The sequence below is a fragment of the Zingiber officinale genome, chromosome 8B (genome assembly GCF_018446385.1).
Source record: "Zingiber officinale cultivar Zhangliang chromosome 8B, Zo_v1.1, whole genome shotgun sequence".
NCBI lineage: Eukaryota > Viridiplantae > Streptophyta > Magnoliopsida > Zingiberales > Zingiberaceae > Zingiber > Zingiber officinale.
In genome coordinates, this window is record NC_056001.1 from 96,260,716 (window position 1) to 96,284,649 (window position 23,934).

General features: G+C 36.9%; 1 protein-coding gene and 1 long non-coding RNA gene across 3 annotated transcripts; both read right to left on the reverse strand.

Annotated features, from left to right (window-relative positions):
• Nucleotides 1-19,406: 19,406 nt before the first annotated feature.
• Nucleotides 19,407-19,814, reverse strand: LOC122014537. Its single transcript, XR_006120701.1, has 3 exons — nt 19,756-19,814; nt 19,541-19,667; nt 19,407-19,463 (listed from the first exon to the last, which is right to left on the reverse strand). It is a non-coding gene; the product is annotated as an uncharacterized LOC122014537 (long non-coding RNA).
• Nucleotides 19,815-19,944: 130 nt separating this feature from the next.
• Nucleotides 19,945-21,575, reverse strand: LOC122016186 (zinc finger CCCH domain-containing protein 17-like). 2 transcript variants are annotated; one of them, XM_042573415.1, is made up of 6 exons: nt 20,959-21,575; nt 20,798-20,893; nt 20,630-20,719; nt 20,451-20,552; nt 20,200-20,323; nt 19,945-20,130 (listed from the first exon to the last, which is right to left on the reverse strand). In XM_042573415.1, the coding sequence occupies exons 1-6, from the start codon at nt 21,361-21,363 to the stop codon at nt 20,057-20,059; spliced, it is 891 nt and encodes a 296-aa protein (XP_042429349.1). In that variant the 5' UTR covers nt 21,364-21,575; the 3' UTR covers nt 19,945-20,056. The 2 variants fall into 2 exon arrangements, 1 of the variants encoding a protein (XP_042429349.1); XR_006121079.1 differs by having other exon boundaries at nt 19,989-20,130; nt 20,474-20,552; nt 20,959-21,572.
• Between the last annotated feature and the right edge of the window lie 2,359 nt (nt 21,576-23,934).

Here is a 23,934-nt window from a genome sequence, read left to right on the forward strand (position 1 = left end):
AAGTTAATTTTAATCTTAAAAGGCACATATTGGGAAATTCATAAGAGCTACCCAGTTGGGATTTTGGTATGTTCTTAGGAAATTTAAGGCAATCCGGGCCTTAACTTTAAAGTGCTACTCTTGTGGAAAAATGAAATATGCCAACATTTGAGGAATATGCTTAATTTCAATTGGCATAAATTAATCAAGGGAATTAGAAATGCCAATTTAGGTTTTGGCGTTTTCTTGACGCACTTAATGGCAATCTAGTTTTAAGTTGTAAGTTTAGCTAAGGTTTTAAGGAGACTTAGATAGTTAATCTAGGTATATTTTATTTATGTTAAATCTTGCCATGATTGTTTGCCCATCATATGCCATGACATCATGTCTACTTTTGCATTCATGACTTATTATGAAAAATACAAAAATACCATGTCATGACATTCATACATCATGTAGTTATAGGATATTTTCTTTTGAAAATTATTTCCTTTTGATGTATGCCATAACATTATCATGCATTAGTTTAATTCCTTGTAATTAAGGACAAAAGGCATTTAACAACACTTATTAACAAGTGACATCCTAGGTGGGTGTCTAATATCTCCAAAATGCCTAGATAGTATGCATGATCCCTAGATTAGGGCAAAACCAATCTCTACATCTCACAAAGACCTATAAGATGACTTGTATGTGTTTTAGTGCACATTAGATACAAGTGAGATGTTAGGATGATGAACAAAACTCAAGATGTTGATTTAGTGCATTCTTTTGAGTTTTAGTTTCATCAAAACACATAGATATGTGTTTTCCCATCATTGGGAAAGCTAATGTACAAGTCATGTGCATTAAGCCCAAGGAATATGGTGGGATATTGGTTTGAAAAAGTTTTCAAAATGATTTTGGAAAACCTTGGTGAAGGCTATCTTTTGATAGTAATCACCATTGAATAGTTAGACACAAACTTGAAGAAAACACTAAAGTTTTTGTAAGTTTTCAAGTTTGTGTCAATCTTTGAAAATATGATGTATTTTCATAGAAAACTATTTTTCCTTGATAATATATGCCTAAACATTGTCTACACGAAACTTCATAATTTTTGGATTTTGTAGAATTTTCTAGGGTTTTCAGTTGACTGAAATGGAATTTCAGCAACTATCGAGCTCGATCGATCCATGGATCGATTGGGTGCTGAATCGATCCATGGATCGATTCGGAAGCCATCTGTGGAAGCTCGCTGGATCGATCACCGATCGATCGGTAGTCTGAATCGATCGGTGGATCGATTCGAGAAAGGTTCAATCGATTGGAACCCAACTCAATCGATCCAAAATGCTGATTTTGGTGGGAAAGCTTGATTTCAGCACTTTGAACCTATTTTAGTCTAGGTAACCATTCCAAACCCTTAAAATACATTTGTATACATAAAAAGGGTGTTTTCGTGTTGAAAACAAGGATGGAATGGTTAAGGAAGACTTCATTGAAGTTTAGGTTGAGGTTTGTTTCAAATTTTGAACATTTGAACCTCAAAACTTCTAAATCTGGGTTTCCTAAAAGTTTAGGGATTCCAAGTCATTGTTGGTGCAATGACAGAAGTTACCACCATGTCTTTAGGGGGAGGGACTCTTTAAAGGCATGAAAATTATTTTTCATGAACCTTGGAAGGTGGTTAACCTTCTTTAAAGAAAATGCTCATGGACGAGCTTTTGAACTTGAAATGGGGAGTAGATATCCTCATTATTTCAAGTGGGAACTCAAGAAGTTTGAAAATGCTCAAGGTTGAGCGATTGAACTTTAATGAGGAGTGGATATCCTCATTGTTCAAGTGTTTTCAAAGGATAATGCTCAAGGATGGGCATTTACCTACATTGGGGGAGAATGTAGGGTAAGGATAATGAAGGGTATGGGACCTTCAGTATCGTGTTGATCACAATAAGTGATGTTGTGAACAACGATGAGCAACTCTTCAGGGGGAGAGTTTTTCAACAATGGATTTGTTGAAGTATGCCCAAAATTGGAGCATCGGTTGATGTGTGTCCAAAGATGGGTTGATATGTTTTATTAGTAAGGGGTTGATGTGTGCCAATAGGGGGAGAATGAAAGGGCTTGTGAAAGGGAGTAAGTTAGGCTTTCATTACCTAGAGGGAGTTTGCCCTCTTAGGGGGAGAATGAAGAGCTTAAGTTATGCTTTCATTACCTAGTGGCATGAAGAATGAGGCTAAAGGATTAGCCTAACTTACATGTGGGATTGTAAGTGTTATAGTGGTATTGTCAAACATCAAAAAGGGGGAGATTGTTGGTGCAATATCCCTCAGGTCAAGGTTGACCTGGTTAACCAAGCTGAGTCTTGGTTTGAGTTTAGATGTTTGACAATAAGATACTTATTGAAGAAGAGTCAAGTAGGTCAAGGGAGTGACCGGATACTTGACTGGGAAGTCCTAGTGAGTGAAGCTAGGCAGATGGAAAGTCCTAGTGAGTGAAGCTAGGCAGATGGAAAGTCCTAGTGAGTGAACCTAGGCAGATGGGAAGTCCTAGTGAGTGAAGCTAGGCAGATGGAAAGTCCTAGTGAGTGAAGCTAGGCAGATGGAAAACCCTAGTGAGTGAAGCTAGGTGAAAGTCCTGGTGAGTGAAGCCAGGCAAGGAAGGAAATCCAGATGGATCAAGGATGATCGGACATCTGGTGTTGGGAAGTCCAAGTAGGTCAAAGGATTGACTGGATACTTGGCAAGGAAGGAAGTCCAGATGGGTCAAGGTTGACCAGACATCTGGTGGAAGTCCAAGTAGGTCAATAGAGTGACCGGATACTTGGCACGACGAGTAAAAGTCCAAGTGGGTCAAAGGGATTGACCGGACACTTGGTGGGGAGTCCTGGCAGGTCAAGGGAGTGACCAGATGCGAGGCATGATGTACCAACAGGTCAAGGTTGACCGGATGTTGGTTAGGGAGGTTTGGGACTTGGTTTTGGGCAAAAACCAAGTGCTGGATCGATCCGTGGATCGATCCAGGCTGTGGATCGATCAGTGGATCGATCCAGATTCTTCCCAGCGAACAGAAAGCTTCTGGATCGATCCGTGGATCGATCCAGAGGTCCCGATCGATCGGGACGATGCTGCTTCGCGTGATAAGCGCTGGATCGATCCGTGGATCGATCCAGGCGCGTTTCCTGAGCACAGAGGCGCTCTGAATCGATCCGCCTCCTCGATCGATTGGGAACATTCGAATCGATCGGGATCCGACCGTTGCGTCGGGTTTAAAGCCGCAGGCGAGCGTGGTCTTCGGCATCTCTTTACGAGCTCTTCTCAGATTCATTCCAGCTCCTCCACAGCTCTCTACAAGCACGTGATCGCCAGTTCTTGAAGGTTCTTGGAGGCTTTCCAAGTCAAGAGGCGGCTCTATTGCAAGAGAAAGAAGTTAGGGTTAGGGTTTTTACTGCACATCTTGTAAGCTTTTGCTTAACTTGTATTTCCCTTTCTTCTTCTTGTATTGAGAGTGTTGTAGGGCTTCTCCGCCTTTGGTAGTTACCATAAAGGAGTGTTATTCATAGTGGAGGGTGTGTGCGTTGGTGTGGATCCTTGGATTAGTCACCTCTTGTGAGGTGGATACCAAGTAAAATCCTAGTGTTAGCGTTTTGTGTTTGTTTCTGTATTTTCCGCTGCACATCCAAGAAGAAACAAGCAACGCCAAGCAACGAAGCGCACCGAGCGAACGCGACGAGCTATTCACCCCCCCCCCCCCCTCTAGCTACTTTTGGTCCTAACAATATGTGCATGTATGATTTTTCAAGTATTTTATTTCTTTTTGTAGATTGTCATTTTCTAGCTTTAATTTACCAAAATCTTCTAAGGGACGGGATTTTGCTAGAATTACTTTTAGTTCTTTAATTTCTTTTTCTAATTTACAACAATCTTTAGATAATAATTTTACAAATTTAAACATTTTATCAGAAGGAATAGATCGTACCTGACTTACTTTGTCGATCTCGTTGTCCGTGGCTCCCCCTAAACTGCTGCTTTCTTCCGATGTCACTCCCCCTTCATCGATGCTCATTTCGAAAAAAACTTTCTTTATATTCATCTTGATGACTTGCCATCAACACAAACCCAGAGAATGACTCAACTTCTGATTTGGACAACGTTTCATCCCACGTCACCTTTAAAGTCGTGTACTTGTTCATTTGGATAGCCTTCTTTTGTATGAAACCTAAATCCATTTGAAACGAATTTATGATATTGTATCCCAATGATATTCGGGCCTTTAGCAAGTGATCTCAAATCATTTGAAATAGGATCATCTTCTGGAAGATTTGTTTCTTCAATCTATCATACAAGAAGGACTTACTCATTTATATTTGAAAAAAAAAATATGTATTTTTAATAAGTATTACAACACAACTTACATGATTAGCAAACCATGAGGCAAAAGTTTCACTATGTATATGTTCAATTTGGTGTAGCGGAAGACGAGAATGACTAAGTTGTACAATTCCACGATCTTCACTGCAAATTAGTAATATTAATTTGATAAATAATGATGACTAAATAGTTATATATTTAAACAACATGAATTATATAAAACCATACTCTATATAAGATTGTAAGCGATAACAATTGAATAACACATATTGATGTGCATTCTTTAATATCTCAGTACAAACTTAGTAGCAATGACCTTTCCAAGTGCATAGGCAGATACATTAAACACATCTAATGCAAATGTTGAGTCAATATTTGCATTATCATTTCTTGATGATTGATTAAATCTTGTCTCTACATAATATGCTAAATATAAAGAGTAGAATGTCAAACATTCCTCAACTAAATACCCCTCAGCAATAGATCCTTCTGGCCTATTTCTATTTCAAACATAGGACTTCAATGTCCCTAGGTACCTTATGTCAAAAACATAACAATTAGTATCCATTAACAAATAATATATTATAAATATAATAACATTAAAAAGATGTACCTTATGTCAAAAACATAGAACTTCAATGTCCCTAGGTATCTTATGTCAAAAACATAACAATTAGTATCCATTAACAAATAATATATTATAAATATAATAACATTAAAAAGATGTATATATTATCTTTCAATTGAATACATCCAATGATAGTGAGTTGGCCCAGCAAGTTGTACTTCAGTAGCCAAATGAAACCATTATGTCAAAAAATGAGGGAGGAAAAATCTTTTCCAACTCACAAAGGATCACTGCAATATCTCTCCTCAGACGAGTCATATCCGTAGGAGAGATTACTTTACTACATAACTCTCAAAAATATCTACTTAATCTAATCAACGGAACTCGAACTGACTTAGATAAGGTTCTACGTAGTGATACTGGCAACAATTGCTGCATCAAAATATGATTGTCATGATTTTTTAGACCAATTAATTTTGATGGTTTCATTTGAACACATCGTGATATGTTTGATGCATAGTCATCTGGAACTTTAATTTGCTTTAGAACCTTGCAAAATATGTTCTCTTTTTTCCCCATTGAAAAGGATGCTGGAGGTAAATAACCTTTCTTTGGTCCTTTCTCAATAGGATGAAGTGCTGTTCTTATCCCCATTTATTGCAAATCAAGTCATGATTTAAGATTATCTTTTGTTTTTCCTTCCATATTCAGCAATGCCCCACAAATATTTTCGCAAACATTCTTTTCAATATGTATAAGGTCAAGATTGTGACGTATCACATTATCTTTCCAATACGGTAAATAAAAAAAATACTCAATTTTTTCCAATTAAATGGTAGTGCTGAATTATCATTAATTGTTTTCCCAAATGTAAATTTTAAATTGTTCAACTCATCCATCACCATGTCTCCTGATAGTGTGGGTGGTGGTCTTCCAAATTCTTTCGTGCCATCAAACAATTGAGTATTTTTTCGAAACATGTGACCACTATTTAAAAACTTACTGTGACCCATATAGCAGTATTTTCCATCATTTTTTAACCATTGTGAATGTGTAAATTTATGACATACTGGGCATGCAAGTTGTCCTTTAGTGTTCCATCCTGATAAGGTTGCATATACAGGGAAATCACTTATTGTCCATAGTAATACGGCATGCAATTGAAAATTTTGTTTAGTTGATGCATCATATGTTTGCACTCCTGTCTCCCACAAATCCTTTAAATCTGCAATAAGAGGTTGCAAGTAGACGTCGATGTTATTTCCTGGAGCAAATGGGTCGGGTATCAATAATGACAACATAAAGTATGGTTGCTTCATACACATCCATGGTGGAAGATTATATGACATTAAAATGACCGGTCATGTACTATGTGCCACACTCATATTTTTGAATGGATTAAATCCATCTGATGCTAAACCAAGCCTTATGTTCTTAAGATCCTTTGCAAATTTTGAGTATTTATGATCAAATGTTTGCCAAGTTGGAGAGTCAGCTCGATGTCGCATGTAACCATCCTTTGTGCAAGATTCAGAATGTCATCTCATATGAGATGTTGTTTTGGATGACATGAATAAATGTTATAATCTAGGCTTTATTGAAAAATACCATAAAACCTTACGTGAAATTTTTCTCTTTTCACCGGTAGAATCATTTTCGGATGTTTCCCATCTGGGCTCACTACATGTTTCACATTGAATTCTTTCTTTATCCAACCTCCAGTATAAAGTGCAATCATTAGGACAAGCATCAATCTTTTCATAACCAAGTCCTAATTGCTTCATCAATTTCTCTGCTTCATAGTATGACTTAGGCAAATCATCCATTGCATTAGGAAATGCTTCTCTCAACAAATCTAAAAGCATATCAAAAATCTTATTATTAATTTTGCCTAGACACTTTAAGTGAAGCAAGTGAATCATGAATGCAAGTTTTGAGAATTTCTTGCATCTTGGATATAATTCTTTTTGTAAATCATTAATTAATTTATAGAATTTCTCAGCCTCTCCCATTGGAATCTCGTTATCATTTTCAAATTCTAATGTGCTAATTATATTATCATTGTCTGAGATCCCAAATGCCTCATAAACTAAACCTTGCATATCATCTGCATAATTTTTAGATGGAACAGAAGCATAGTTTGTAGATGTATTATATGATATCTCTCCATGAGTTACCCAATGAGTATAACCTTTGATAAATCCATCAACCGTCAAATGATCAAAGGCAACTTCTCTTGAAACAAATATACCAATCTTACACCATATACATGGACATAAAATCATTCCATTTATATTTGCATTAGAAAATGCAAAATGTAAGAAACTTTAAACACCATTTCTATACTCCTCTATTTGTCTCGGTAAAAACATCCAACTCTTATCCATAATGATCCTAAAAAAACTTATTAAAATTAATTTAACATTATGATATATTGTTAAATTTTAAAATGCATGTATACTAAATTCAACACTTATAAATAAAGAACTGTATCACAAATGAAATTCACAAGGTAGAGAACTCAAGATATAGAGAAATCTTTATAACACAAGTGTTGGAACCCCAAGGTGTTTTGATATGATCAAACAAGTTAAGTTAGGTCCTGTTTGGGTTAACCCTTGTGTCTAAGTATGCAGGAGCTTAGGAGCACAAGAAGTCGACCGGAAGACGCGACTAGCGAGAAGGACGACACGGGGAGAGAGCCGACGGGCTCGGTGCGACCGAGGGACGGGGTGTCACGGAAGAGTACACCGGTGGACGAGAAGAACGTACGCGACGTTCGAGGAACGAAAACCCAGGGAAGAAGGCTGCTCGAGGAGAAGGTCGGAACTTGGATTCGGGTGAGCCTTTTTCAGGATGGCCGAGATCACCCAAGCAAGCGGAGCTGGAGCGGAAGACCCGAATCGAGGCGAGCTGAACCAGAGCAAAGGTCCCGGACCGAAAAAGTCAATTTTGTTGGCTTTCTTGGTCCAGGCGCCCGGAACCATTCCGGGTGCTCGGACCAGTCCGGGGCGCCCGGACCTGGATGATTATCCAGATCGCGGTCAATACGATCTGTGCGAGTAAGGATAAAATTTTATCCCCTCACAGGCGCCTGAAACACTTCCAGGCGCCCCGACCAAGGCTATAAATATAGCCTTGGTCCAAGAAGCTGGATAACAACTTGTAATTCACTTGTAATTCATTTCTCTGTGCTATACTTTTCTTCTGTGTTGTTAACACTATAAGAGGCTACTCCACCCGAAGGAGATCTTCACATAGTGCGCTACTTTCTCCTTGGATTAACAATCTTCTGATTGTAAACTAAGTAACTCCTTTGTGTCTGTTTTCTTTTAATTAGTCTATGTCTTTTTAATTACAAGTATTCTTTATTTAGTTGATAGTCCGAGAAAGGGTATATTTATTTTTTCAGGACAATTCACCCCTCCCCTTTTGCCGACCTCCAAAGGGACCAACAACAAAGACTCAAGAGGATATAGCATAATAATCTATAGTATCTTATAATTTATCTCACCTAAGAAAAATCAACAGTACAAAAAAATAACTCGATATGATATCTTATTTTTATCATGTCTTAGGTGCAAATTGCTAGATATCTGATGTGGAATAAAATTATTCATTTTTCTTGGCTCTTAAACACATGCATCCATGCTTTGTTGTACATAGTTTGTGAAATACATAATCAAAGTTTTTAGGACAAAAAGGTATTGCATAAGAGGATCTCATTTCTACAACTCTCGAGTTGTTAAGTCAAATATAAGTGCAAGCATAGCAATCAACAATCTATACTATGGTTTGAAATCTCTTGCTCTACAAGGTGGATCGATCAATCTCATTTCTGCTTCTCTTAATTCTTTTCAATCTATTTTAGGTACTTTGCTCCAATCCATTACTGTGTGTGCTGGAATTCTGATGTGCTGGAATTATCACCGTGCTGAGTAAAGCTGCTGTCCATGTGAAGCTGAGTTTGGAATTGCTATCCGATTTTGATGTGTTCTTGATATGCTGGAATTGCCACCGTGCTGGATTGCTTGTAGCTGCTGTTCGTGTGATGAAGGCAAGATGGAGCTGGTCGATTTTTTATAATGCCATCTGTTAATGAAGCCAAGCCGGTGTTATCTTCTTGAGAATGCTGTGATTTTTTTTTTAATTTTGTAATTGTGTTTGTAATTGTTTGATTACATGTCCGTGTGATGTTGGTGAGGTGTAAGTGTGAACACAAATCCGTATGTTGGAATTGTGTTTGCACATTGGTTATTTTACTGTGATGATGACTAGTATCTTACATGCAAGTGAGTGTGGAGTTTTACCTCAACTGTTGAGGAATCAACTCCCATGATTTTGTAAGTTTTGACAATTTTCTTTGAGAGTTTCTTGCCTCTCAAAGTATATTTATACATCATGTACCTATTTTCTAAAAAGAAAAGTAGATGACTAAATAATGGACTAAAGTGGCGTCTAACGGAAATGAACTATAAAGCCTTAAAATTTACCATGGACACCCCATTATACAAAGCCTTAAAATCATATACACTTGAAATATTCTACCTAGTACTTAGTTGTCATTGCTTTATGTCTTTCTTCAATATTAACAAGATATAGGTTCCATGATTTCACCCAACTTGATAATAATGGTCTAAAAGAAAACCAACTTGACCCTATTGAAGTTGAATGCTTGAAGGAAGAAATATTTGAACAAAACTAACAACTCAAGTTAATTGGAAGATGATGTTTTTTTTATCCAAGGATATAGTTGAACTATTTTTCTAATATTAGGGCGATTAGGATGAGTAGAAAACTGATTTAGTAGAAGTCTCCAACTCAGCCATAATAATAAGGTAATTTCATAGAACCAACACCTCTAGGTTAAGCTTGATGTTGAGAAGTAGAAGTATTGAGAATAAACATGAGATGTAGAGGTGACCAAGTTGAATAAATTAAGAATTTCTAAAAGTCTCACGAGATCAAACATTTGTACTCTTCTTGTGCAAAGCAACTAAATTATGATTACAACTACAAGCGATACAACCACTCCATGGCTCTATTGTCGAACCTTTCAAAGGATGTCTTTAAGCTAGTTATGTTTTGTGCAAAGCACAAGATATAAGGGTGAATTTGGTAATGAAGTATCTTTAGGTGATGAGTAGGGTCATAACTAACATCATTAGCCAAGTGGAGCAAACTAAAGAATCCCTAGATCTCATAACACTTACTAAGATTGAACACATTACATGAGAAATTACATAAGAAAGAAACATATCCATCAAAATTCAAAGAAAATAAACCAACCACACATACAAGTGAAGCTTGTTAAATAAGGACTGAAACTTAAAACTATTATTATATATACCTGTTTGATTTTGTAGAAAGGAGCAAGGTGACTATCAAAACTTCCAATCCACGACCTAAAAAAACAAGAAATTAGCAAGAAATGAGTTAGGAGCATATACAAAACAAAACTTCCAATCCACAACATAAAAAAAACAACTTACAAATCACGGTGAGAGCAGATTAGGGAGCCGCGACGACGAGAATGGGTTTGGGAGGAGACAGGCAGAATCATGACGTGTAGGCAGTGCTGTGGAGGAATCGTGGTGGTGACACGCGATGGAGGCCGACGGCGGCACAGGTATGCGTGAGCGTGGGTGAAAGGAACAGCGACGGCGAGAGCAAATTAGGGAGGAAAAAGGGAGAGAGTGGCAACGACGAGAGCAGATTAGGGAGGAGCAAGGGAGAGAAGCAGCGACGACGAGAGTAGATTGAGAAAGGGAGAGGATCGGAGCGGCGTTTGAGCTTGGGTGAGCGCTGAGACAACGAGAACAGAGAAGAAGAAGGAAATCAATCGGCGCGTGAGAGAATTGTGAGGGCTTAGCATTAGGTTTGGGCAAAAAAAAAAAAAAAAAAAAAAAGTTGGCTTAATTATTAAGTGATTATTAGGATGATATATGGTGACATTGATGAAATCTGTCACTATATATTATATATTGTCTAAAATGATATTTTAATATTTAAAATAATTTTTTTTTATAAATGTCATTAAAAAATATTTATAGTGACATTTAAAATTAAATGTTATGAAGAAAATGTCGTAATATGTTATATTTCTAATAATGGGGTTTGGGGGTGGGATTCTTCAATGCAAAGGCAACTGGAATATACCTTGTCCCTATGGCAATGACAAGAGCAACAACAAGAGTGTTTTTATCCTTTTATCTTTAGGGGTGCCTTGTGTCCTCTTTTAGTTTGTGTGAGCTATTGATGAAGGGTTAGTGTGGGCACAACCAAGGAGCTAGGTTCAAGTATTTGGACTTCATTCGATCAATTAATTCTGGAGATAGATGATTCTCTTTTGATTTATTTATCGAGTAATTCCATAGCATAACTTATGTACACTCATAAGTTAATATTTAAGATATATATCCCGTTTGAGATTTAAACTCTAATCCTCTTATTGTTCCTTTAAGAGAAGTTCTTCCTGCCTTTAATGTATTTTGAGAATTCTTTTGTTCCTTATATGAGAACATTCAGAATAAAAGTCGAGATTGTACTTATTTAGAATAAAAAATAAAAAAACTCATTTAAAATCGTATGTACTTCGATAATCCATAAATAAAATTTATTAAAATATAAATGATATATATATATATAGTAGAGAATAAAATTCAATAAATGAGATAAAACCTTACTATTATTGTCATTTTGTTCCTCGTATGTTTCAAACAAATATTGAAGGTTATTTATTATATTGAATATTTAAAAATGAAGATCATTTTTTTATTAGTTCAAATACAAATATTGAAAAAGAACCACAGTGAATTGGATGAGAATATGGCCATGATAGCATTGCTCTTCAGACCTTGGCACAAAATTCATTGTTATTGTTATTTGCTTTTTGTTTTAAACAAGTAGAACATGTATTTTAATAAGACAAAGGAAAAATAGACTAAGAGATTTAGGATTTGAGTGGCTATATATATGCCTTTGCATTTTATTAAAGTCCCAAAGCATGGTACAAAAGGTTAGGAAAAAAAATGTTAAGGCGCTCTAGAGACCTTCCTATTTTACTATTCATGTACAGACAATACAAAACCTCGATATCCCGTAGTCATGCGCTTGGGGACTTAAAATTGGAAATGACTTAAACTTAATGAGATGAACTGGACTTTGGACACGGAAGGAGTAAGGGGGTGTTTGGTTTAGGGGAATAGGAGTGGGGAATGGAAATGAGAATCGCTGATTCTCATTGTTAATGTTTGGATTATAGGAATAGGAATGCAAATAAGGGAATGAATCCTTGAAATTGGGTAATAACTCATTCCCATGTACCTCCCCTTCAATGAGTCATTACCCTATTTTCAACAATCAAAATATTCCCTTATTCCAAAAATACCCTTGAGCTAAAATTAAAATTTTCTCCCTTAATATTAAATATCAAAATATATTTATTTATTTTTTCTTTCATATCACTTCTCTCTCCTGGTTCTCTCTCATCATATTTTCTCTCTCATCATTTTATCACACACTTTCTCTCTCCTATCACACTCTCTTTCCTTTTTTCTCATTACACTTTCTCTCTCATCATACTTTCTCTCTCCTCAATCTCTTCCATCATACTCTCTTCCTTCTTTTTTTCTAATCATACTTTCTCTCTCCTCAATCTTTCCCATCACACTCCCTTTTCTCTTTTTTTCTCATTTACCCTTTCGCTCTCATCACACTTTCTCTCTCCTCAATCTCTCTTGTCACACTCCTTTTTTTTCCTCAACACACTTTCTCTCTCATCATACTTTCTCTCTCCTCAATCTCTCCCATCACACTTAATGTTCTCTTTTTTTCATCACACTTTCTCTCTCATCATACTTTATCTCTCACCATACTTTTTCTCTCCTCAATCTCTCTCATCACACTCTCTCTCCTCATTTTTTCTCATTACATTTTCTCTCTCTTCATCCTCTCCCATCGTACTTTCCCTCACATCATATTTTCTCTCTCATCTTCTCTCATCATGCTCTCTCCTATCACACTCTCTTTTCTCATTTTCTCTCATCACACTTTCTCTCTCTTCATTCTTTCACATCACACTTTCTCTCTCTTCATTCTTTCTCATCACACTTTCTCTCTCATTATTCTCTTTCATTATATTTTTTTCACATTTATCTTTCTTTCACATCTAATTTTTTCTCTTATTTTTCTTTAAGGGTAAAAAAGGAAATTTTGATTTATTCCGATAGAAAATATGCAACTAACCAAACATTGCTTTTAAGAGTGATATCCATACTCATACTCATTCCCATTCCACAATACAATGATTCTCATTCCGATTCCTATTCCTAACAAAGAATCAAACGCCCCCTAAGTAATAAAAAAAATTAGAGTTAGACTATAGTTTCTAATAATCAATTATATGAACAAATCTAGATATCCGAAAATTTATGTGTGTGAAATCTTACAAGTATCTTTAAAGGAAAGATAACTTTGAGAGTTATTGGACATCCCTGATCCATTACTATTATCCAATAAATTATACGTTATGAGTGTATAAGTTGTTGGTAGTTTTGAGAGCATGAAACAAAATCTAAATAATGCGATAACCACTCACACAGTGATCTCCCGAAGAATCGCAACCGAAGACGCCGATCGATGAAGAGATTGTCGTTGTCGGAAGCACGATCACGGAGCTGTCGGAAAGCGCTTCAAGGTTCACGAGTCAAATCCCAACCTCTGGATGCTCTCCCCCTTTGCTCACACACCTCTAATCACCTTTGTGAAGCTTCTGCTCACCTCGATCGCTCTCTCTGATTGCCTTGGACGCCATCATATATATCAAGCAAGACATCGGTTACAAACCGATGCCTTGATGGCAGCTTTCAATGGAGGAAGATGAAGGTGAATGGGCACCCCTTCATCTTCCCGACGTTGCAACTGATGCAACGTTTAACATCTCCCACTCGTCCAAGTCAATCCATATGGTCACATAGACCATGTCAGTCACATAGACTACAAGGTGATCATGTCACGAAGACCAAAGTAAAATTAGTCACAAAAACTAAATAAGTCACGTAGACTTTATGAGGATCAAGTCACGAAGACCAGAGCAAAATTTAGTCACAAAGACCAAATAAGTCACGAAGACTTTATGAGGATCAAGTCACGAAGACCAGAGCAAAATTTAGTCACAAAGACCAAATAAGTCACACAGACTTTATAAGGATCAAGTCACGAAGACCAGATCAAAACATCCATTCCATACATTAGGGAAAATGGTTCCTGCGACAACAAGCACAGTGAGCATTCAATTGCTAAGAAGATTGTCACACCTTGCTTAGCTGCTCCATAGAACAAATCAAAGACATAAATGACTTGCCTTTACCCCAGATTAAATTATTTACATCATAATGAACATCTCTAATTCCTCATATTGACTATATGTCAAGAGCATGTTCAACATCTCCAATCAAACAAATTATTCACAATTACATTTTATGTACTGAACTAAAAATGTAACCGGTACCAGTGAATAAATGTCACAGATGTAAATCAATCTTAATCTTCCTTTTTAGCTAGAATCCATTCATTCTAATCAGTCGCTTTCCTAGTTATGCTCCATAGACCGAATCATCCATAGCCAATAGGAAACATGCTAAAGTAGCAGACACTGATCAGAACTTCAAGTAGACAGCTAAATAGTCACTTAGGGTAAGATTGAGATTAACTTATAATCTCAAGGGTCTCACATAGTAGAGAAGCAGGGATCCATTCTTCTACTACCCTTCTTGTTGCCATAGCACATGTGGTATGAATCACATGCTACGATGTTATTCTCTTTACTAAAAAGAGCGCATGTTTTTCCTAAATTTAACATCGTACAGATTTCAATCTAGACATTCCTAATGTCTAATCCTGAATTCAACATATGAATTCTAATCTGGCCTCAACCAGATTTAGTAAATGGTGGATGCATTTACTCCAATCATTACACAAATGATCTCATCTTGACACAAATATCAAGGCAGCCTTAACTTATGGGTATGTCTCTATTCACAGCTACATAAACTGTCTCATAAGCAACGATCTTACCTCTATTCGTACTTAACAAATAGAGATGATTGTCCATGTGAGTGGACAAATCCCAATCTGCCAACATGCTTATCGAGACTTTTATTCGAATGTAACCAAGACATATACACTGAATAGATCATGACATTTTTCATTTATCAAAATGTCTTTACAATTGTTACATTCTTCGAAGTCCCAAAGACTTCACATGCCCATGAAATAACTCTTTAGTCAATGGCTTAATAAAAGGATCAGCAAGCATATTCCGTGTAGGGATGTACTCAAGAATAATCTTTTTCTTGTCAACAATATCTCTTACAAAATTATACTTAATTTCTATATGTTGACCTTTGCTGTGGCATTTGGGATCCTTGGAAAAAGCTATCGCAGCTTGACTGTCACAGTACACAGTAACAGGACTCCCACTATCCTCAGCAATCCTCAGATGCTTCAGGAACCTTCTTAGCCAGACAGCCTCTTGCACAGCCGCTGCACAAGCCACATACTCAGCTTCCATTGTCGACAAGGCTACACAAGTCTGCTTCTTGTTGTTCCATGAGATGACGCCATCATTTAACAATAAGACATAGCCAGATGTGGATTTTCTGTCATCAAGGTCCTCTGCCCAATCTGCATCTGAGCAGCCACTTAGGCTCATATCTGATTCTTGCACTACAACAAAAACCCTCATAGACATCGGTTTTCCACCGGTGTCTTTTTCATTTTTGACTGATGTCTATGAAGCCGATGTAAAAGGTCTGCCATTTTAGACATCGGGTTAAAACCGGTGTAGTATCACTTAACGACACCGGTCTTCGAATAGGTTATTAACCGGTGTAGTATCACTTAACGACATTGTTTCATCAACGGTGTAAAACCGATGTAATATTGTATGTTAATAACACCAGTTTTGGCAGCGGTAAATGACCGATGTAATATTAGTTAATAACACCGGTTTTGCAACGGTGAAAAACCGATGTAATATGGATATTTTTTAACAACACAAATTTGATTTCCGAAACAATGAAAAATCGACAGTAATAAAAAAAAATACACAAATATTCACAAATTACACAAATATTCTTCATTCAACAATATCCATAAAATACACAAATATTCACAAATTATATAAATAATCTTCTTACAACAGTATCCATAAAATAACCAAATATTCTTTTTACATCAAAAGCTAGCTAATAGATATCAAAATCAAGGTAGAACATTCTTTTAACAACACATCAAGGTAGAACCGCACTTCAAATGTAATCTAGCATGCATTCAGCCCACTCGAACCGCACTTCATCAATTTCAACTCTGGAGTACTTGAGATTTGTAAACTGTAAAAATATATAAATAATATATTAGTAAAGATGCAATTTTGAAAGATGGAAATGGTAAAGATGCAATTTTGAAAGCTGGAAATGCTAAAGATGCAATTTTGATTTATTTATTTTTTTTCCAAATATCTGCTCTAGCTCTAACGAGGCCAGTCTAAAGATGCAATTTTGAAAGCTGGAAATCAAGCATTTTGAAAGCTTTTCGGTGATCTAATTTTGGGTTGAGAACTACCAATAAACTAAATTTGGAATGCAAAATATCTAAACCAAAGAAAGTCCCTTTCTAATTGATACTTGCAATAAAGATAATCTACAATACTTTATACAAAGTTAATTCATGATCAGGACCCAATAATCCACCATATGTCAAATAACTAAAACAAATGTGTACATGTATCAAATAAAATAGAATACTGAGATTTTAAAGGCTGCTGTGGAAGATAACGAATATAACATAGAATCTAAAACTTTCATATATGACACTTAGTATATGCTGCTTAGAATATAACATAGATAATTTGCTCCTTCTAATTCAAGTGTACAGATTGATAAGAACCGACAGCATCATACAACAAATTACTAGGCATGATAATGGTTGAACAAAGAAATATAACTACACAACAAATCTAGTGAAGGAAGCATAGAAGAACAAAGCTACCTCTGATGAAGAGATATACTATTTATTGTACTACCTCTGATGCCATCTTCCAAATCTCATAAGCAAGAATGCAACTGTGCCCTTTATATACACATGGCTAATAGACATAATACAATAAGGAGCAAAAGCTATAAAAATCATTGTAACAAAAGCATAGCATCCGGTTTGTATAAAAAAAAAATCATAGCAAACACCATTGTAACAAAAGCATAGCATCCAGTTTGTATCAAAAAAATCATTGTAACAAAAGCATAGCATCCGGTTTGTATCAAAAAAATCATAGCAAGCACCAGGGGAAAAGCATAGAAATTATCAAAATCACCAGGGGAAAAGCATCCGATTATTCACAAAAAAATCATTATAACATAGAAACACGTCAAGCACCAGGGAAAAAGCATAGCAGCAGCAAGATCTCAAAAGCTAAGAGACGTTCATAATCAATCAAAATCAATGAGTTTGTATCAATTATGATACTGAAACAGTATTGGAAAATGCAACAAATTATCTTTAGGCCTTATATGCAAAATGGAATATATTGTATTATTACCATTGCTGGAAGTGAATCCTTGTGGTCAACTCCAAAATTTTCAATTATATCTTTCATATATCGCATGATATAAAAACCACATTGCTCTGCATCCGGTTGTTGAGGAGCCTATGTTAGAAAAGAAATATTGGAATAACTCCTTCAAGGATAGTGAAACAGTTGCTAATCAAAAGGACATACCTTGACAACTACCCATGTTGGTTGTTTTTTCCCTTTCCTTCCAGCCTCCGCATTATACATTTTCAAGGCCCTTCATGCATATAACCCGTGGGAATTGTATTGCCACATCAAAATACATACATGTTTCAACAAAGGTAAGAAAAGAAGCCAAAAAACTTACATGTTGACAACATATTTCCAATCTTGATCACGAATGCGGTGACTAAGAGGATCCAACAAAAAAATAATCTCCTTCTCAACATTGATGATAGTCAAAATCCAATGAAAACTACACAAAGAAATATAATTAGTGTATATATGCATCTTGCAAGTTCTCAAAATATGCAAGTGAGAGTGATATATAATGTTATTTTTACTCACCCAACGTTACATGGCACAACAACCAATTGACCAGATGAGGTACCAATTAGCCTACTGCTTAAGTAACAAGCCCTTTTATTCAACTGTTCTTGAATGAAATCTCTATTCTGATTTCTTGATGGTACATATTCCACAGGCACTGGATCCACCAATCTGAAATCCTGCAGCAACATCTTTTCCTGCATCTTTCTATATAGATGCCTACAATTGGAAAATATCCCAAAAAAAATGATGAAATCTAAATTAATGAAACACATAAATAAAATCCAATTCAATTGAAAGCTTACCACATATACACAACTATGCAAGTGTCTGTGATTGGCTTCAATTCACAAAAGGGAAATATGTCATCGCAATTAACATGGACTGTGCACTCCATGCCAAATACACCAGGAACTAATTCCAAAATCACATTCTCTGTTTCATCAAGACGCTGAAAATAACTATATAAGATGTGTAAGGGTCTTGGCACATTGGACGATTGTAACTTAGACTTCTCTTGTCTGTTGTCAACTTTTTTCTTCCTGGTCTTCTACATATGTAGATGCAACCATATATATATTAGATATGTGACATACTTTAAATGTACACAAAATTTAGACAACACTTTATCACATTTACCTCATCCCGCATGCTGATTAAGTGCACAGGCCAAGCCACATGGCCACCTACAGCATCCCCAATACTCTGACATGCAGATGGGATTGCAACAGGCAGTGGTGCTGATTGATCAATTGCCTTTTCAATGGCAATCCTCATGCAATTCACGGGTAATGGAACATCATCAATAAAGTTGTCAGGTCCATTAACAGAGACAATTGTCCCATATGCAACAGTCTTGTCGTTAGGCTGCAATAACAACATCACTGCTTTTCCCTATAAGACAAACAATTCATGAATCTTCAACATATAGTGCTTTACAAGATTCATTAGATACTAACGATGGGATAATAATATCAACGTGAAATATATATTTAACCTGTAAAGCCGAATCCTTCTCAATAACTTTCACATCATCATCATCATGTTCTTCTAGGCCTTCATTTGAGAGGCGTCTATGACATTCAACTTCAGGTTTTATATCGAGGAGGCATTGTGGTTTAACTGAGCAGCTACCCTTCTCCTCACTCTCAAATTCTCGACCAGAAAGTTTCAACACCATTGCTTCCAATTTTTCTATTCTGTCACCTTGGTCAGAAAGCATAGCTTTTGCCTCCTTAAACTATTTCTGTTGCCTTTCATAGGCAGCCTTATCAATTTGCACCTTCCCTCTAGCAAGCTTGAAGAAGGATGATGGAGTGACATTTGCTACTATGCCTCTCACACGTCCACCATGTTCGTTAGAATTCAAGGCCTTCGTGAGAATATCCTCAAATGGTTTGGTAAAGGGCATCTTACCATCCTTCTTTTGGACAATATAATCATCCTGTCATGCATCCAAATACAATAACTTTAAATATATACATATATCATATATGTACAAAATAAGTAATTTATGTATACTTTTGTTTACAATCTTATTCACTGTTTGCTTCAACTCATCGCCAACAAATTCCCCAGCTTTGTTGAGCCGTCCTCTCTTCCAGAGGATGGCTCTGTTTATCTCATCCTCATCACATAAAACACTGGACTGTAAGCAAAAAATCACATGAAGTCAACGTACTCAACACCAACTATGACAACCATAAGTAGGAATTTAATGTTAACTAAATACTTACTATTTCTTCAGACAAACCCGCATATCCTTTTCGAGAAAGACGATGAGGGTATAAGTTTGCCTTGCTTCTTTGACTTTGTAGTTCACTTTTCCTCTACATAGTGATAGATGAATTATATCCACATATATCAACTAGAGTTAAAAAAGACCACCTTAAACAACTTACTATAAAATCTTCAGACATCCGATTAATCACAAAACTACTCCAATCTTCATGTGAAATGCAATGCCCTTGAGGTACCTTGTTGAGAAGCTTCGGATTATTTCTATTTGGTTGGATGAATGTCCTGGTGAGGTGAGTTTTATACTGACACCACTTTGAATTTACATAGCTCAAACACCCATTCCTCCATTTTAGGTCTAGTTGGTATGTCAACTACACAAACAAATATCTTAAGTAAATAAATAAAAGAAAAGAAAAAAATGCATCACATAATAATAAAACCTGAGTAAAGCTTCATGGCCCCTGCAACTAGAGAAAGTACTGCATGCCGATGATCAGAAAGAGAAGTAGCTGGTTCAAAGACATTCCCAGCAGCACTAAATTTCCACACCAATATTCGTGCATCCTGCACAAAGTTAAGGCATAGTTGAAAACATTCAAAATGTACATCACATGATGTATGGAGATCATGAAATGAACAACACGCACTAAAATAAAGGTATAACAAATAATGTTAGACAGAAAAGAAGCACCTGTGTTCCAGCAAATAACATACCATTACCAACGGTCAAAGCGTAAACTTGTCCGACAGGGCCATCAAGGCCTTGTTCTGTTGTTGTTTGTGTGTTCCATGCCTGAACCAGCATACAAACAAATCCATTTCTCCATTTCCTTATATGACATGATGGTAACATACTCTAAGAGCTCTGACCTTGACAGCATTCACAACTCCAATAAATAACCAAGGACCTTCACTGGTCATACATCCAGCCTCACCTCCCATATTGATGGCTCCAACGCACTTCCACAAAATTGGAAGAGTCAGGCACTATGTGATTCCTTTATCGATGTAGTAAAGGAGTTTGAAGAGCATCAATACCTTCCCAGTTTGAGTATCCCAAACACGAACAGACTCATCCTTGCTACAAGAGTAGAGTTTATCAGACCCTGAAGGCAGAGCGATACCAGTCACTACCTATCAGAATATTCAGACTATCAGCCACCAAAAGCAAGTGAAGCAAAAGAAACCAAAAGAGCCACCTTTTGATGCCCCTGGAGTTGGGTCAAGAGAGAGAAGCTATCGCTCATGAACCACGAATGCAGGAACCTACACTTATCTCCGAAACTACAATTTCCAGCGAGGAAGTAATTGCAGATTTTGTCGGGAGCCTTGCCACCCGCTCGACCCTTACCCCACTTGGAGGGCGGCGCACCGGCAGAGGCAATATTTCTAGACACGTGGCCTTGCAAGTGCCCCCGCTTGGCAGCGCCATCGGCGAGCACGGTCTGCGGCGGGTCGCTATGGAGAAAGGGACACGGGTGACGGCTGCATCGCCCCGCCTGCCAGTGGAAGCATACCTTGTTGCTTCTGTCTGGAACCTGAGACGGCCCGGCCCGCTGGTAGCCCCTCCTGTTTCCGTACCGATCTGGATGCTCAAAGTCCATCAAACGACCCAAACAAATAACTCAGATGCAATCGGAGATCCAGGAAGATGCCACAAACAGGATGATCCCAAAGAGCGATCAAAGTCGGCGAGGAATGCCTCAAGCCACAGATGGCGCCCCTTGGAAGACGATGAGCAAGGCGGCGGGGCAGTGAGATTCGCTGAAAAACCCTAGAGATCCATGAGAAGGCAATCAAGATGAGAAAATTAAATTTTGCATACGGTGGACAGCGCGATATAAGTTTAGGTTTGGAGGGAACTTCATAGTGTTGCAAATTTTGGCTTGTGAGAAAATTAAAATATTTTATTTTGGTTCATTAACACCGGATTTTAAAAATCGCTGTTAAAATCGGTGTCTATTAACGAAAAAAAGGGCGCTTAAAGACATCGCCTAAAAAACCGATGTCTATGAGCTAAAATCTGCGCTCATAGACATCGATTTTTGAAAAAATCGGTGTAAAATACTCAAAGACATCGGTTTTTGCTTAAAACCGTTGTTGTTCCACTAATGTCTATGAGGGATTTTGTTGTAGTGTTGGAAACAGAGGCAATAATCAGCTGTTCCTTTAAGATATCTGAACATCCTCTTCACCGCTTTCCAGTGTCTCGATCCTGGGTTTGACTGAAAACGACTAACTAAGCCAACAGCATAGCTTATATCGGGACGAGTACACAACATAGTGTACATCAAACTACCAACATCACTGGCATATAGTTTCTTCTTCATTTCGACTATTTCCTCAGGAGTCTTGGGATACATACTTTTGCTCAAGATAGTACCTTTTGCAATAGACGTCTATTCAATGTTGCAATCTGACATATTGAAGTGTTGCAGCATCTTAGTGATATAAGCTTCTTGGGACAAACCCAAAAGTCTTTTTGATCGGTCTCTAACGATCTTCACTCCTAAGATGTACTCTGCTTCTCCCATATCTATTATGTCAAATTGTGATGAAAACCAACTTTTGACTTCTATCACAAACTTTATGTCGTTTCCAGCTATTAGCATATCATCAACATATAATGATAAAATGACAAGCTTTCCTTTTTCCTTTCTTAGGTAAACATAATGATCCTCATTGATCATTTCGAAACCATAAGATAATATTACTTCATTAAATCTTATATTCCATTGTCTTGACGCTTGCTTTAGCCCATATATAGACTTCCGAAGTCTACATACTTTTTTCTCTTGGCCTTCAGCAACATAACCTTCTAGTTGTACCATATAGATTTCTTCGTCAAGATTACCATTAAGGAAAGCCGTTTTTACATCCATCTGATGTAATTCCATGTCATATTGTGTTACTATAGCTAGGATGACACGTATTGACACAAACTTTACAACTGGGGAGAATGTGTCTTCAAAGTCAATACCCTCCATTTGGGTATATCCTTTTGCAACTAATCGAGCTTTGTATCGATTAATCGATCCATCTGCTTTCCTCTTTATTTTGAGAATCCACTTATTCTCAATAGCCTTTCGGCCTGGAGGAAGATCGACTAAATCCCAAACTTGATTCTTTCTCATTGACTCCATTTCTTCATCCATTGCAACTTTCCATTCTTTTCTAACTGAGTTGCTCAAAGCTTCCTCAACTGTTCGAGGTTCCTCATCGTCAACTGGGAGAACCATCAATGCCTCATTCTCAATATCAAACCTTCTCTGAGGAATAATCTAACGACTACTTCTTCGAAGGTTAGACTGTTGAGAAACTGACTCATTCAGTGGCAAATTACTCTCACTCGGTTGACTAGATTCAGACATCTCCTGATCTGTTGATAAAGGAACATTATCCTCCTCCTCTATCTCATATAGAGGAATTGTCTTATTAACTTCACATCGTGTTGGGAACTCATTTTCTAGAAAAGTAGCATCTCTTGACTCTATTTCAGAGATGGTTCCATCTTGTCGCTCACCAATAAAAACATAACCCTTAGAAGTCTCAGAGTACCTTATAAAAATACACTTCTTACCTTTGGGTCATAATTTTCCATATTCATGAGTTTTATCATGAACGTAGGCAGCTGACCCCCAATGTCTCAGATTACTCAAATCCGGCTTTCTGCCTGTCCAACGTTCATGTGGGGTAGATGGAACTGACTTCGAAGGCACTTTGTTAAGTATATAGGCCGCAACTAAAAATTCATCTCCATAATAGGAGATTGGCAAATTAGCCTGCGCCATCATAGACCTAACAATTTCAAGAAGAGTCCTATTTCTTCTTTCAGCAACCCCATTTTGCTGTAGAGTTCCAGGGACAGTTAGCTGTTTAATAATCTCTTTTTCATTACACATTATCTTGAACTGATAAGACAAATATTCTCCTCCATGGTCAGTGCGCAAGGTTTTAACCTTACGTTCCAATTGATTCTCAACTTCGTTCAAGTAACGAATAAAGCAATCCAATGCTTCAGATTTGTGAGAAATCAAATACACATGACCAAAACGTATGAAGTCATCGATAAATGTAATGAAATAAGAACTCCCATTTCTAGCCTTCTCATTCATTAGACCAAAAATATCCGAATGAATTAATTGCAATGGTGATTTAGCCCTAATAGCCTTACC